Source organism: Hemicordylus capensis, chromosome 4 (assembly GCF_027244095.1).
Source record: "Hemicordylus capensis ecotype Gifberg chromosome 4, rHemCap1.1.pri, whole genome shotgun sequence".
NCBI classification, from domain to species: Eukaryota; Metazoa; Chordata; class Lepidosauria; order Squamata; family Cordylidae; genus Hemicordylus; species Hemicordylus capensis.
This window is the reverse complement of record NC_069660.1, coordinates 112,555,130-112,567,803: the sequence shown is the minus strand read 5'-3', so window position 1 is coordinate 112,567,803 and position 12,674 is coordinate 112,555,130. Positions and strand designations below refer to the sequence as shown.

Below are 12,674 nucleotides of genomic sequence, written 5' to 3'. Positions count from 1 at the left end.
GGACAGTATAACTTTTGGTATGTGACAGCTGTGCATTTAGGAAGCTACCATAATTTGATATTGTATCAAAAGGAAAGCTTGCTTTATTTTCAAGCATATTTCTAAAACCCAAATTGAATCTATAGCTCAGGAGCAGAGGTAAGAATTGTAAAGTATAGTTGGCTTGTAAAAGTTCATTAAAGATTTGGATCTGTGGTGCAGAAGAAGTAGTAGGAAAATAAAAGCACACCTAGTGTTGTGCAGTTACTTCTGTGTTTGTAGATGGATTGCTGTTTGGGCACTTGTTTACAGTATGTCAAGATAATTTTTCTAGTAACGTTTAGTATGGATGGTACATGAAGTAGTAGAGTGGTTTGTGTTCAAATAGTATCACTCTGCCATTCTTCTCAAAAATTCTAACACACTTTTCTATTGCACTAGATCCTCCAGGTCCCATTGACAATAGCCAAATTGCTGTCAATAAATGTGGTGCCATTGTTCTGAAACAAGGTATGGAACAACTGATACTATTTCTTCTCCATACAGCATTTTTCCTTTTCTGACCATGGTGGTGTATGTGTATGGTTCTTGACAAATTGAAAATCAAAATGCTGACAGTGACTGAGAGTTGCAGGAGGAAATCAGGAAGGCGTCAAGGAGAGGCAGGGCAGTAATAATGGGTGACTTCAGTTACCCACACGTAGACTGGGTAAATTCACAGTCAGGTAATGACAGAGAGGTAAAGTTCTAGGTACGCTGAATGACTGTGCCCTTGAACAGCTGGTCTTAAAACCAACCAGAGAGAAGGTGACCTTGGACTTGGCACCAAGGACCTGGTGCGTGATGTCGATGTCGACGACCATTTAGGGAACAGTGACCATAGTGCCATCAAATTCAGCATACATGTGGGGAGAGAATCACCAAGGAAGTCTAACACAGACATTTTGAATTTCAGAAGAGGAAACTTCTCCAAAATGAGGAGTATGGTGAAAAGAAAGCTGAAAGGGAAAATTAGGAGAGTAATTTTCCTCCAGAATACATGGAGTTTACTCAAAACCACAATTCTAGAAGCCCAGTTAGATTGTATACCCAAAAGGAGGAAAGGTACCACTAAGTCCAGTAGGATGCCAGTGTGGCTAACGGGTAAAGTCAAGGAAGCCATAAAAGGGAAGAAGACTTCCTTCCGAAATTGGAAGGCCTGTCTAAATGAAGAGAACAGAAAGGAACACAAACACGGGCAAAAGAAATGCAAGGTGACAATAAGGGAGGCAAAAATAGATTTTGAGGAACATTTAGCTAAAAGCATCAAGGGGAATAAGAAAAACTTCTTTAAATACATCAGATGCAGGATACTTGCCAGGGAGGCAGTTGGACCATTAGACAATGAGGGAGTGAAAGGGACTATTAAGGAGGATATGGAGGTTGCAGAGAAGCTAAATGAGTTCTTTGCGTCCGTTTTCACAGCAGAGGATACTGAGCATATACCTGTTCCTGAACCAGGCTTTTGGGGGATGGAGGCTAAAGAACTGAATCAGATAGAAGTGACGAATTGATGTTCTAAACTGTCTGGAAAAACCACAAACTAGCAAATCGCCAGGGCCGGATGGAATCCATCCAAGAGTTCTCAAAGAACTCAAATGTGAAATTGCTGACCTCCTTGCTAAAATGCATAACTTAGCTCTGCAATCAGGCTCTGTACCAGAGGACTGGAGAGTAGCAAATGTAACACCGATTTTCAAAAAGGGATCCATTGGCGATTTGGGAAATTACAGGCCGGTTAGCTGGCAAATTGATGGAGCATCCTCAAGGATAAAATTGTAAAGCACATAGAACAGGCCCTGCTGGGAGAGAACCAGCATGGTTTCTGCAAAGGTAAATCTTGCCTCACAAACCTTTTGGAGTTCTTTGAGAGTGTCAACAAGTGTGTGGATCAAGCTGATCCAGCTGACATAGTATACCTGGACTTCCAAAAAGCTTTTGACAAAGTTCCTCATCAAAGACTTCTGAGGAGACCTAGCAGTCATGGGAGAAGGGGACAAATACATGTGTGGATTGCTAACTGGTTGAAGGACAGGAAACAGAGGGTAGGTATAAATGGAGAGTTTTCACAATGGAGGGAAGTAAGAAGTAGGGTCCCCCAGGGATCTGTACTGGGACCAGTGCTTTTTAATTTATTCATAAATGATCTAAAAGTAGCGGTAAGCAGTGAGGTGGCCATATTTGCAGATGATACCAAACTCTTTCGGGTAGTGAAATCCAAAACGGATTGTGAGGAGCTCCAAAAGGATATCTCCAAACTGGGTGAGTGGGTGACAAAATGGCAAATGCGGTTAAATGTTGGCAAATGTAAAGTGATGCACATTGGGACAAAAAACCCCAACTTTAAGTATACATTGATGGGATCTGAGCTGTTGGTGACTGACCAGGAGAGGGATCTTGGGGTTGTGGTGGACAGCTCGTTGAAAGCGTCGACTCAGTGTGCGGCTGCTGTGAAAAAGGCCAGTTCCATGCTAGGGATCATTAGGAATGGGATGGAAAATAAAACTGCTAATATTATCATGCCCTTCTACAAATCTGTGGTGTGGCCACACCTGGAGTACTGCGTACAATTCTGGTCACCACATCTAAAAAAGGACCTTGTAGAACTTGAAAAGTTGCAGAAGAGGGCAACCAAGATGATCAGGAGTCTAGAGCACCTTTCTTATGAGGTACGACTACAACACCTGGGGCTATTTTATTTAGAAAGAAGACGACTGTGGGGAGACATGATAGAGGTCTATAAAATCATGCATGATATGGAGAAAGTGGATATAGAGAAATCTTCACCCTCTCACATAACACTAGAACCAGGGGTCATCCCATGAAATTGACTGCCAGGAAATTTAGGACCAGCAAATGGAGGTACTTTTTCATTTAACACATAATCAACTTGTGGAATTCTGTGCCACAAGATGTGATGATAGCCAACAACCTGGATGGCTTTAAGAGAGGTTTATATAACTTCATGGAGGAGAGGTCTATCAAGGGCTACTAGTTGGAGGGCTATAGGCCACCTCCAGCCTCAAAGGCAGGATGCCTCTGAGTACCAGTTGCAGGGGAGTAACAGCAGGAGAGAGGGCATGCCCTCAACTCCTCCCTGTAGGCTTCCAGCAGCATCTGGTGGGCCACTGTGTGAAACAGGATACTGGACTAGATGGGCCTTGGGCCTGCTCCAGCAGGGATGTTCTTATGTTAAATTTTTGCCACAGTTGTTTGCCACGTCTGAGATATTTGGATGCTTTGGCCACAGTCTTGGAGCCTGAAGTTTTTTTCTCTTCACCTTTACCAGCTTCCACTTTAAACAACAAACTTCAAAATCCATTCTGCTGAGGGTAGTGGCCAACATCCAGACTAATTTTCTGCAGATGCAACAGATTTTTCTGTTATGTGGTGCTATCTACCAGTGGGTTCCTCAGGGACAGGAGGTGCAAATAGTTGCAAAGCTAGCTCAGTGGACCAGAGCCCCATACAGACTGCCCAGCAACTGGTGATGCCACATGCAGTGGTGCCACATGCACTGCCACCATGCGCCACCTGTCAGCTGAAAGCTACAGGCACCCCCTGGGTTTCCGCAGGCACTTCCAAGCGGAAGAAGCAGTGCCCTGGGTCCACTGGTGCCTATGCCCCAGCACGTCTGCTTGGCCATCTGCTACTGTGAACCCCTACCATCTGAGCAAGGGGGCACTTTTCTAAGTGATCCTCCCGTGTGAGTGGCAGGAGAAGAGCAACTATCCCCATCCTGCCCCCGCTCAGGATCCCTACAGTAACTGCTGCGGGCATCAACCCTATGTTCCTTTTCAGATTTGGAGCCCTTTGGGTACAGGGAGTCATTTGGACTGCCATGTATGCAGCTTTGGACAAATGTGCGGGAAGGCGGGATAGAAATACTTGTTGTGGAAACATGGTCGCCCCCCCTGTGCATGGTCCATCACTTGGGGAGGCTGGGCCCGCTGACATGACCCGATGAAGGGTTGGAGGTCAGGCTTGGAAGCAACATTTGGGCAGGGCGTCTCAGTGGAGATCATATTATTATTATTTCTTGTTTACACAGTCAGACAGGTGTTATTGACTGGTTTGTTTTATCCAGACATCGAGTCCTTCCCAAGGACCTGGGATGGCTGAATTTTATTATCAATGTTGTTGCTGTTATTATAGATATTGTCGCAGAATATAGGCTGTTCCCAGTAAAGTTGGTTTTTGTAATTGGCTGATGTTGATTTCTGTGGCCCCTATGGTGTTGAGGTGCTCTTCAAGGTCTTTTGGAACTGCACCCAGGGCACCAATTATCACTGGGATTATTTTGGTGGTCTTCTGCCACAGCCTTTCAATTTCAATTTGTAGATCTTTGTATTTTGTGACTTTTTCTATTTCTTTCTTCTATTTTGCTATCCCCTGGTATTTCTATGTCAATTATTTTAACTTGTTTTTCTTTCTTCTCAACTACAGTTATATCTGGTGTATTGTGTGGCAGATGTTTGTCTGTTTGTAGTCAGAAGTCCCATAATATTTTTGCATCTTTGTTTTCTACAACTTTTTCAATTTTATGGTCCCAACAATATTTGGCTACAGGTCGCTTGTATTTTTTGCTGATGTTCCAGTGTATCATCCCTGCTACCTTGTCATGCCTTTGTTTGTAGTCAGTCTGTGCGATCTTTTTACAACAGCTGAGTAGGTGGTCCACAGTTTCATCTGCTTCTTTGCAAAGGTGGCACTTGCTGTTTGTGGTTGACTTTTCAACTTTGGCTCTTATTGCATTTGTTCTTAATGCCTGTTCTTGCGCAGCCAGTATTAAACCCTCTGTTTCTTTCTTCAAGTTGCCATTCTTAAGCGATTGCCAGGTCCTGGTGATGTCTGATTTTCCACTTATATTGTGCAAATATTGACCATGCAGTGGCTTCTTTTTCCATTTTTCTGCTCGGTTCCTGACATGTTTTTTCTTGTAGGCCTGCTTGGTTTCATTGGTGTTGAATAGTTTCTCGTTATTGACCATTTGAAGTGTATCTTCTTCGCTGTCCTTGATATATTCTTCAAGGCCTCTTTTCTCCTCCTCTACTATTTGATGGACTTGCAGCATTCCTCTTTCATCTGAGCTGCGAGGGAGGTATACCCTATCTACATCACTGTGGGGGTGTAGAGCATGAAGGATGGTCATCATTTTCCTGGTCTTACGATCTAGTGTCTCTAGCTCTGCCTGGGTCCAGTCTATTATTCCTGCAGTGTATCTGATAACAGGTATAGCCCAGGTGTTTATGGCTTGTATGTTGTTCCCGCCATTGAGTTTGGACTTGAGGATTTTTCTAACTCTCCTGATGTATTCACTTCCAATTTTTCTTTTAACTTCAGTGTGTGCAATGTTATCAGCCTGGAGAATGCCCAAGTATTTGTAATGTTTTTTCTCTTCCAAGTTCTTGATGTTGCTTCCATTGGGCAGTTCTATTCCTTCTGTTTTTGTTATTTTTCCTCTGTTCATTATTAATGCAGCACACTTGTCTAGTCCAAACTCCATTGCTATATCGCTACTGAATATACAGACAGTGTTTAGCAGTGATTTGATTTCTGACTGGGACTTTCCATACAACTTCAGATTGTCCATGTACAGAAGATGGTTTATTTGACTTGATGTTTTAGATGTTTGGTATCCGAGGCCTGTTTTGTTTAGTATTTGTGAAAGTGGAGTCATGGCGATTACAAACAGAGGGGATAGTGAGTCTCCTTGGAAAATACCTCTTCTAATGCTAACCTGTCCAATATCGGACCTCTGAAAAGTATACAGTGTACTGTGCTTGATTGGCCAGCAAACTCGCCTGACCTGACCCCATAGAGAATCTATGGGGCATTGCCAAGAGAAGGATGAGAGACATGAGACCAAACAATGCAGAAGAGCTGAAGGCCGCTAATGAAGCATCCTGGTCTTCCATAACACCTCATCAGTGCCACAGGCTGATAGCATCCATGCCACGCCGCATTGAGGCAGTAATTGCTGCAAAAGAGGCCCAAACCAAGTACTGAATACATATGCATGCTTATACTTTTCAGAGGTCCGATATTGTTCTAATCTACAATCCTTGTCTTCTTGGTTCCATGTAGTATTCTAATTTTCTGGGATTGTGGATTTGGGGTTTTCATGAGCTGTACGCCATGATCATCACAATTATAACAAATTAAGGCTTGACTTATTTCGCTTTGCATGTAATGCGTCTGTCTCATATATCAGTTTCACCTTTTAATTTGCATTACTGAAATTAATGGACTTTTGCACGATATTCTAATTTTCCGAGTTTCACCTGTATCTGAATGTTTTTGCTGACACCAGTTGTTTCTAAACATTGTAGTATCCATGTGTGAGGCAATGAGTCGAAGGCTTTCTTGTAGTCAGTCCATGCAACACTTAGATTGGTTTTTCTTCTCTTGCAGTTTTCTAAAATCATTTTGTCAATCAGCAGCTGGCCTTTTGTGCCTCTGGTGTTCGGGCAATTTCCTTTCTGTTCAACTGGAAGCTGTTTGTTGCATCACTTCATCTGCTAGTGTTGCATCACTTCATCTGCTATTATTCCAGTTAATAATTTGAACATGGTTGGCAGGCAGGTTATCAGTCTTTAATTACTTGGGACTGCACCTTTTGCTGGATCTTTCATTATGAGATGAGTTTTCACAGTTGTTAGCCATTGTTCAATACCACCTCCTTGCAAAATGTGATTGAACTGTTTTGATAGTTGTTTATGGAGGCTTGTTAGGTGTTTAAGCCAAAAGCCATGCAGTTCATCGTTGCCTGGTGCAGTCCAATTCTTAATCTTTTTTGCTCTTTCACTTATTAATTCTGGTGTTATTATTAGATCTTGCATTTGTTGGTTACATTTTTTGACCTCTTTCACCAAGCCTGCTTTTTAAATTATAGTCTATTGGATTGTCCCATAATTTACCCTAGAATTGCACTGTTTCTTCTTTATTTGGTGTTTCTACATTTCTTGTAGTTTCTCCTTCTGTGCTTTGGTAGAAACGTCTCTGATTCGATTGGAATTGGAGATTCTGGCTTTGTATCTACTAATCTTCTTTGACACTGCTGTTATTTGCTGTTTTATTATTTCCAGGACTTCCAGGACTCTAATTTTCCTTGAATCTAGGTGGTATTTTTGGATTAGATACTGTTTGGTGTTTTCATTCTTCAGCTTTTTGTCTTTCATATCTTTCAATTTACTAGCATCTGATCTAAACCTGGTGATTTTACTTTCTAACCTAATCTTCCTTTAGGTGATGTACTACTTTCTTTTTTTTTACAGGTCCACTGATCTTATATCCAAGCTCTTGTGTTGTTATGTTGCTACACTGTACATTAGTTGGTTTGTTTCTTGCAAATTATTGGTTGTTATTTCTGCAAGTGCAGCATTGACATCTTTTAATGCCTGAGCAAGTTGTGTTTTGGCAACTGTTTTTAGAGCGGGAAGTCGAACCCTGGTGGTTGTTTGGTTCATGTGCTCAGTTATTTTTTGCTTTAATTCTTGTTGCTTTTCTGTTAAACGGCATTTGGGTTTTTGAGGTGAAGGCAAAGGGAAGGTTGCCTCATCATCATCATCATCATCATCATCATCTAAAAAGAGATTCTTAGAGGCTCATTCCTCCTTTCCAAAAACTAGCACACTGAGGAACACATTTTTGCATCAGCAAAAAAAAAAGCGGGGAGGGGGTGCACAATTAATTCTTGCCAGCCATGGAGGCAGTCTACTTTATTGACAAGGTGAGAGGTGGCCACGAAGGCACGCCATTGGGGACCCTCGCTTGCCCCTGCAATGCATGGTGAATGGGCTCCTAGGACTGACCCATGGGCACCAACTCAGCCATTAGTTGCATCAGGGTGGGGGTACAGGTCCCCCAAGGAGTGCTGAGTAGGGATGTGCCCGAACCAGTTCAGTGGTCCTTTTTCAGACTGCCAAACTAGTTTAGAGGTTCGGATGGTGTGCGGGGCGGAGGCGCTACCTTTAAGGGACCAGGATGGTGTTCTTCTCCCTGCCCCGGGAAACGCAGGTGCACTAGCTACTTCCAATCTGACTTGGGGGAAATGTGCTGGTGTGTGTGTGTAAGAGCATCCTCCCGGTTCCTTAAAGGTAACCCCCAAACCGCTGGTTGGACCGTTCATATACATGCCTAGTGCTGAGGCTGCCCAAGTGTTCTCGAGCCAGCAGTGTCAGCCACGTTGCTCCTAAGGCCTAGTGTGGGGCTGGCTGGGCCTACTACTGAGGTTTCACCAGATCACTGGTGTGTGGAGAACCCACTGGGGCAGGGCAAGGCTGACTACTGGCACTCATGGGCTTGGCCACCACCTGTACATGCATGGGGTTAACGGGATCTGGAGGTGCCACTCACATGTCCCACCCCTGCACTAACCTGGTATAGGCTACTTCCTGGGCAATACTGATTGTGTGTCGAAGCTCTCCGTCTCCTCAAATTTGTCTTCATTCTAAACATTTAGTTATAGAACAAAATGCTAAGACCATAGTTTGTAATAGGGGAAGGAGTACATGCAAACTTAGATTAGGTTTTTTACAAAGATCTTGAATACTTTATCCTGCGCCAGCTAATACTATTTTCACAGTGGGTTGTGCTTGCATTTTTCTGGATTGGGGCCTTAGTATTAAATCAGTAATTCCAAAAAGTTCAGTTTAAGATGAAAGGTAAGACGCTTTAAATTCTCACTCATCTCTAAAAAGCATGGAAATTGCAAATTGAGGTGCCCTTCCTAACTGCCACATCATATAGACTGCAGATATTTTGTAGAGTGCCTTCTAGAGATGCATCGGTAAGAAATTCATCAGGGGAATCTCACTAGCAAATGATTGGGGAAGCTGCAGCTGTTCAATTTCTGCCTAGATGCATGCATCCTTAGCCCAGTGTTGGGATGCATGCATCCCAAAACCAAGACAAAGTGTGACTGCATGGAGACACAGTACAAAGTCTTTAAAGCTTATATGGCATGGAAGTTAACATGGGCACCTTAACTTGCAATTGTCCATGCTTTTTAGAGCATGGGTGAAAATTTAAAGCATCTTGACTGTCACCTTAAACTGATGGTTTTTGGATTACTGAATCTCTAGACTTAAAAACAAACACATACCTGATTGGGTACTGTGGGGAAGAGAAGTGTAACAGTGGCTCTTAGCCTGCTGACTACATGGAGCTTACATATTCATAGGCAGTATTTCTTTGATGTAGAACACTGATGTTCAAAGCCATAATTTTAGTTGCTCATAGGCGGCTGTATACCTGTGATGCAGAACCGCCATGTCCAAAGGCAGTCTACTATCTCGTGTGCCCTTGTAAGTACATATGCTTCTGCCTCACATGCCCTTGCAAACCCCACTACCAGCTTGCTGCCACCTTGCATTCCCTCACAAGGCACCTCATGTGCCCATCATCTTGCTGTTGCCTCAGAGGAGGGAGAAAACAAAAGCTCAGGAAAGGAAAGGGAGAGGAAAGAGAATGTTTGACTATAAAAGCGCCAGAGTGCTCCTAGACTCTGCTTATCAAACAGCTACGTTCAGAACCAGAAAAGCACTCTTGAGAACTTGCCAGGACTTGACCCTCCCAACTCTAGCTTCAGAATCCTCGGTGGACAGAATTGCTGATCAGAGTCCTTAATTTTTACCCTGTTACTATGGGGACTTCAGAGGCTAGTCACTCAGGAAATATTGGATTGGTTTTCCCCCTCAAAACATAGCTTTGCTTCAGCATACACCTGAATTTTTTTTTTAAACAGCTTTTAAAGGGACATTTGAAAACAATCATGTACAAATACAATGAATCATGTGTTATTACCCCTGCTAACTTGGCAAAGAGGCACCTTTTAATGTGGCCCTATCCACCCCCAGCACAGTACTTCCAGTGACTGTCGCTGGTGTCTATCTTATGTTTCTTTTTAGATTCTGAGCCCTTTGGGGACAAGGATCCATCTTTATTTATTTATTATTATTTATTTACTACATCTTTATACTGCCTTGACAAAGGCACCCAAAGTGGTTTACAATATTAAAAGAAGCAAATAGCAGATTAATAAAACGTTGTCTCAGGCTGTTGGTCTTCTCAAGAGCTGAGGACAAGAGCTCCCTGGCCTGGGCGCCTCATTTCTTGCCTATTTATTTATTACTTCTCTGTGTAAACTGCCCTGAGCTATTTTTGGAAGAGCAGTATAGAAATCAAATAAATAAATCTGGGGGCAACATTGTAGCCAGATTTTCTAGGGTTTAAGGGCCATTTTTTAAACTGCTGAATCTCAGCCATTCTACATCATACAGGAGACCCTTGTTTTCCATGGATTCACCCACTGCCGTTTCACCTATTCACAGCCCCCCTGCCAGCATATTAATTCAATTATCACAGGGGTGGTCTCGCTTATTCGTGGTTTTCTACCTCCACAATAACAGTTTCCAGCCACGTGTGCTGCCTCTGGCACGCTAGGAGGCTTAAAGAGGGGTGTGAGTGACCATGTGCTTTCCCCATGTCTCTTTTAAGCATTCTGATGTTTAAAGAGGCAGTGGGGGTGGCCATTTGGCCACTCACATGGCTTCCTAGTCTCCCTGCACGCCTTTTAAATGGCCACTTTCCCTGCTTACCAATGGGTGTATAGGGAGTCATTAGGAAGCAGCACAAGTGGTTGGGACACCCCTTAAGTGTCCCAGCCACTTGTGCCAACTGAATGCAGAATCTAACCCAGTTTTTTTGTTCAGTACTTAAATATTGCGGATTCACTGTTTGCAGGTGTTTCCAGAATGGAACCCCTGCGAAAAACAAAGTGCTCCTTAATCTCCATCAGATTTGGAGGGATTGTGTCAGTTTTTAGATGTCAGCAAAGCTTCATGCAAATTGGAGAGGCAGTTTTGATTTTATTTCCAATAGAATGTTCAGGGTTTATGGCAGAATGTTGAAATGACTCTTATTAAATGCACTGGCACTACTGCGTCTTGTGGTAGCAAGTATGAATTGTTCCCTTTGCTAAGCAGGGTCTGCCCTAGTTGCATTTGAATGGGAGACGACATGTGAGCACTGTAAGAGATTGCTCTTAGGGTATGGGGCCGCTTTGGGAAGAGCATCTTAGGTTCCAAGTTCTCTCCCTGGCATCTCCAAGACAGGGCTGAGAGAGATTCCTGCCTGCAACCTTGGAGAAGCCGCTGCCAATCTGTGTATACAATACTGAGCTAGATTGACCAGTGGTCTAACTCAGTGTATATGGCAGCTGCCTGTGTACTGTGCCAGCATTAATAATCTGCCTATTGAGCAAAAACTGAAAGCATTTAAGATCTTTTAATGGGAACTATATCTTTACAAAATAATTGTTTTTCAGGAGCTGATTCTGGGCAGATTTCAGAGGAAACCTGGAACTTTCTCCAGTCAATCTATGGGGGAGGACCAGAAATCATACTGCGGCCACTTGTTGCTCAAACTGAACCTGAACCATTACAGACAGAAGATAAAATTGAATTAGAAACTCGTGGTCTGTAGCCACATCACAGGGATGATTTCTCGTATGGAGTTCCTTCCACTTAACATACATTCCCAAGATTGCTTTTGTTTTGCTGTTTCTCTTTTTCCCTCTAAAGAGACAGGACATTGGGCATTATAGCATCTGTGGAATTAATCACTACTTATAATAGTCACATTCTAAAACTGTGTTATAGCCTTTCAAAGACACTGGTCTCATCTTGAAATTGTATCTTTCCTGTCCTACAGAAATGTATGTGTGCAAATTAGGGATGAAGGATTTAACCATTCCTGTCAATATCTCTGCTCAATTTCTGGGCTGCGTTAAATCAAGTTTTGACTACACTAGATTTAAAGGGCACATACTTTAAGCAGATGGTGGTGAGATTGTAAGAAAATGGATTTAATGTCCTATGAAAACTCAGGAAAAGTTGGTTTCACTTTTATTTGCACTGCACTATAGAAAAACATAATGAACTAAAAAAATTTCTTATTTGAGTGTCGAATATATGAATGATTGAAATGAAACATTGTTCTGCTCAACAGATGTAAGTAACTTGCCTACTGTTTAAATCTTCTGATAAGTTTGTCATATATAAAATATAACCTATAGTATCGGTAACTGAACAAAACCATAGTCTTTAGGATTATTTGCTTTGAAAGCATGGTGCGTATGTTAATGGCTAGTGCACTTGATGAATTTTCTAGTCTTTTTAAATTAATTGCATCAATAGTTTCATGTGGAAAATCTGTACAGTTATGAAGTGCTCATTGGCATGATTTATTATGTCAGATGTAGAATGAATACACAATGCAAGATTGCAAAATCATTCTGGATTATTCATATTGAAATGCTGGATGTCTCCCTAATGGTTTTTTTTTCTTCCTGACTATTGCTGCCATATAAGCAATGCTACTAAATGCTAGTTCAATAAAATTAATCTTTAAAATGCTAACATAAGAGTGTTTGAACTTCAAGCATGGTGCAGAATCATACATTGGATATACGTATTAGTTTGCTGCTGTGATATTTTATATAGTTTCAAAAATTGAAAGACAAGGCCCATTTTGAGTGGAGAAGCCTTAAAAACACATTCAGCCTTGAGTGAAATTGTATACTTAAAATACTGTTGACTGAGAGTGTTGCTGCAGATTGCTAACCAAGTTTAATTCTAGTAATAGCCTTCAGA

General features: G+C 42.2%; 1 protein-coding gene across 6 annotated transcripts in view; it reads left to right on the top strand.

Annotated features, from left to right (window-relative positions):
- USP33 (ubiquitin specific peptidase 33) overlaps window positions 1-12,445 on the top strand; it is a 102,296-nt gene extending 89,851 nt beyond the window's left edge. For all 6 annotated transcript variants that reach the window (XM_053247933.1, XM_053247931.1, XM_053247928.1 and 3 more), the window contains 2 exons: window positions 421-489; window positions 11,348-12,445. In XM_053247933.1, coding sequence (XP_053103908.1) covers window positions 421-489; window positions 11,348-11,505 — 227 coding nt within the window. In that variant the 3' untranslated portion in view covers window positions 11,506-12,445. The remainder of the gene's footprint in view (window positions 1-420; window positions 490-11,347) is intronic.
- The last annotated feature ends 229 nt before the right edge of the window (window positions 12,446-12,674 follow it).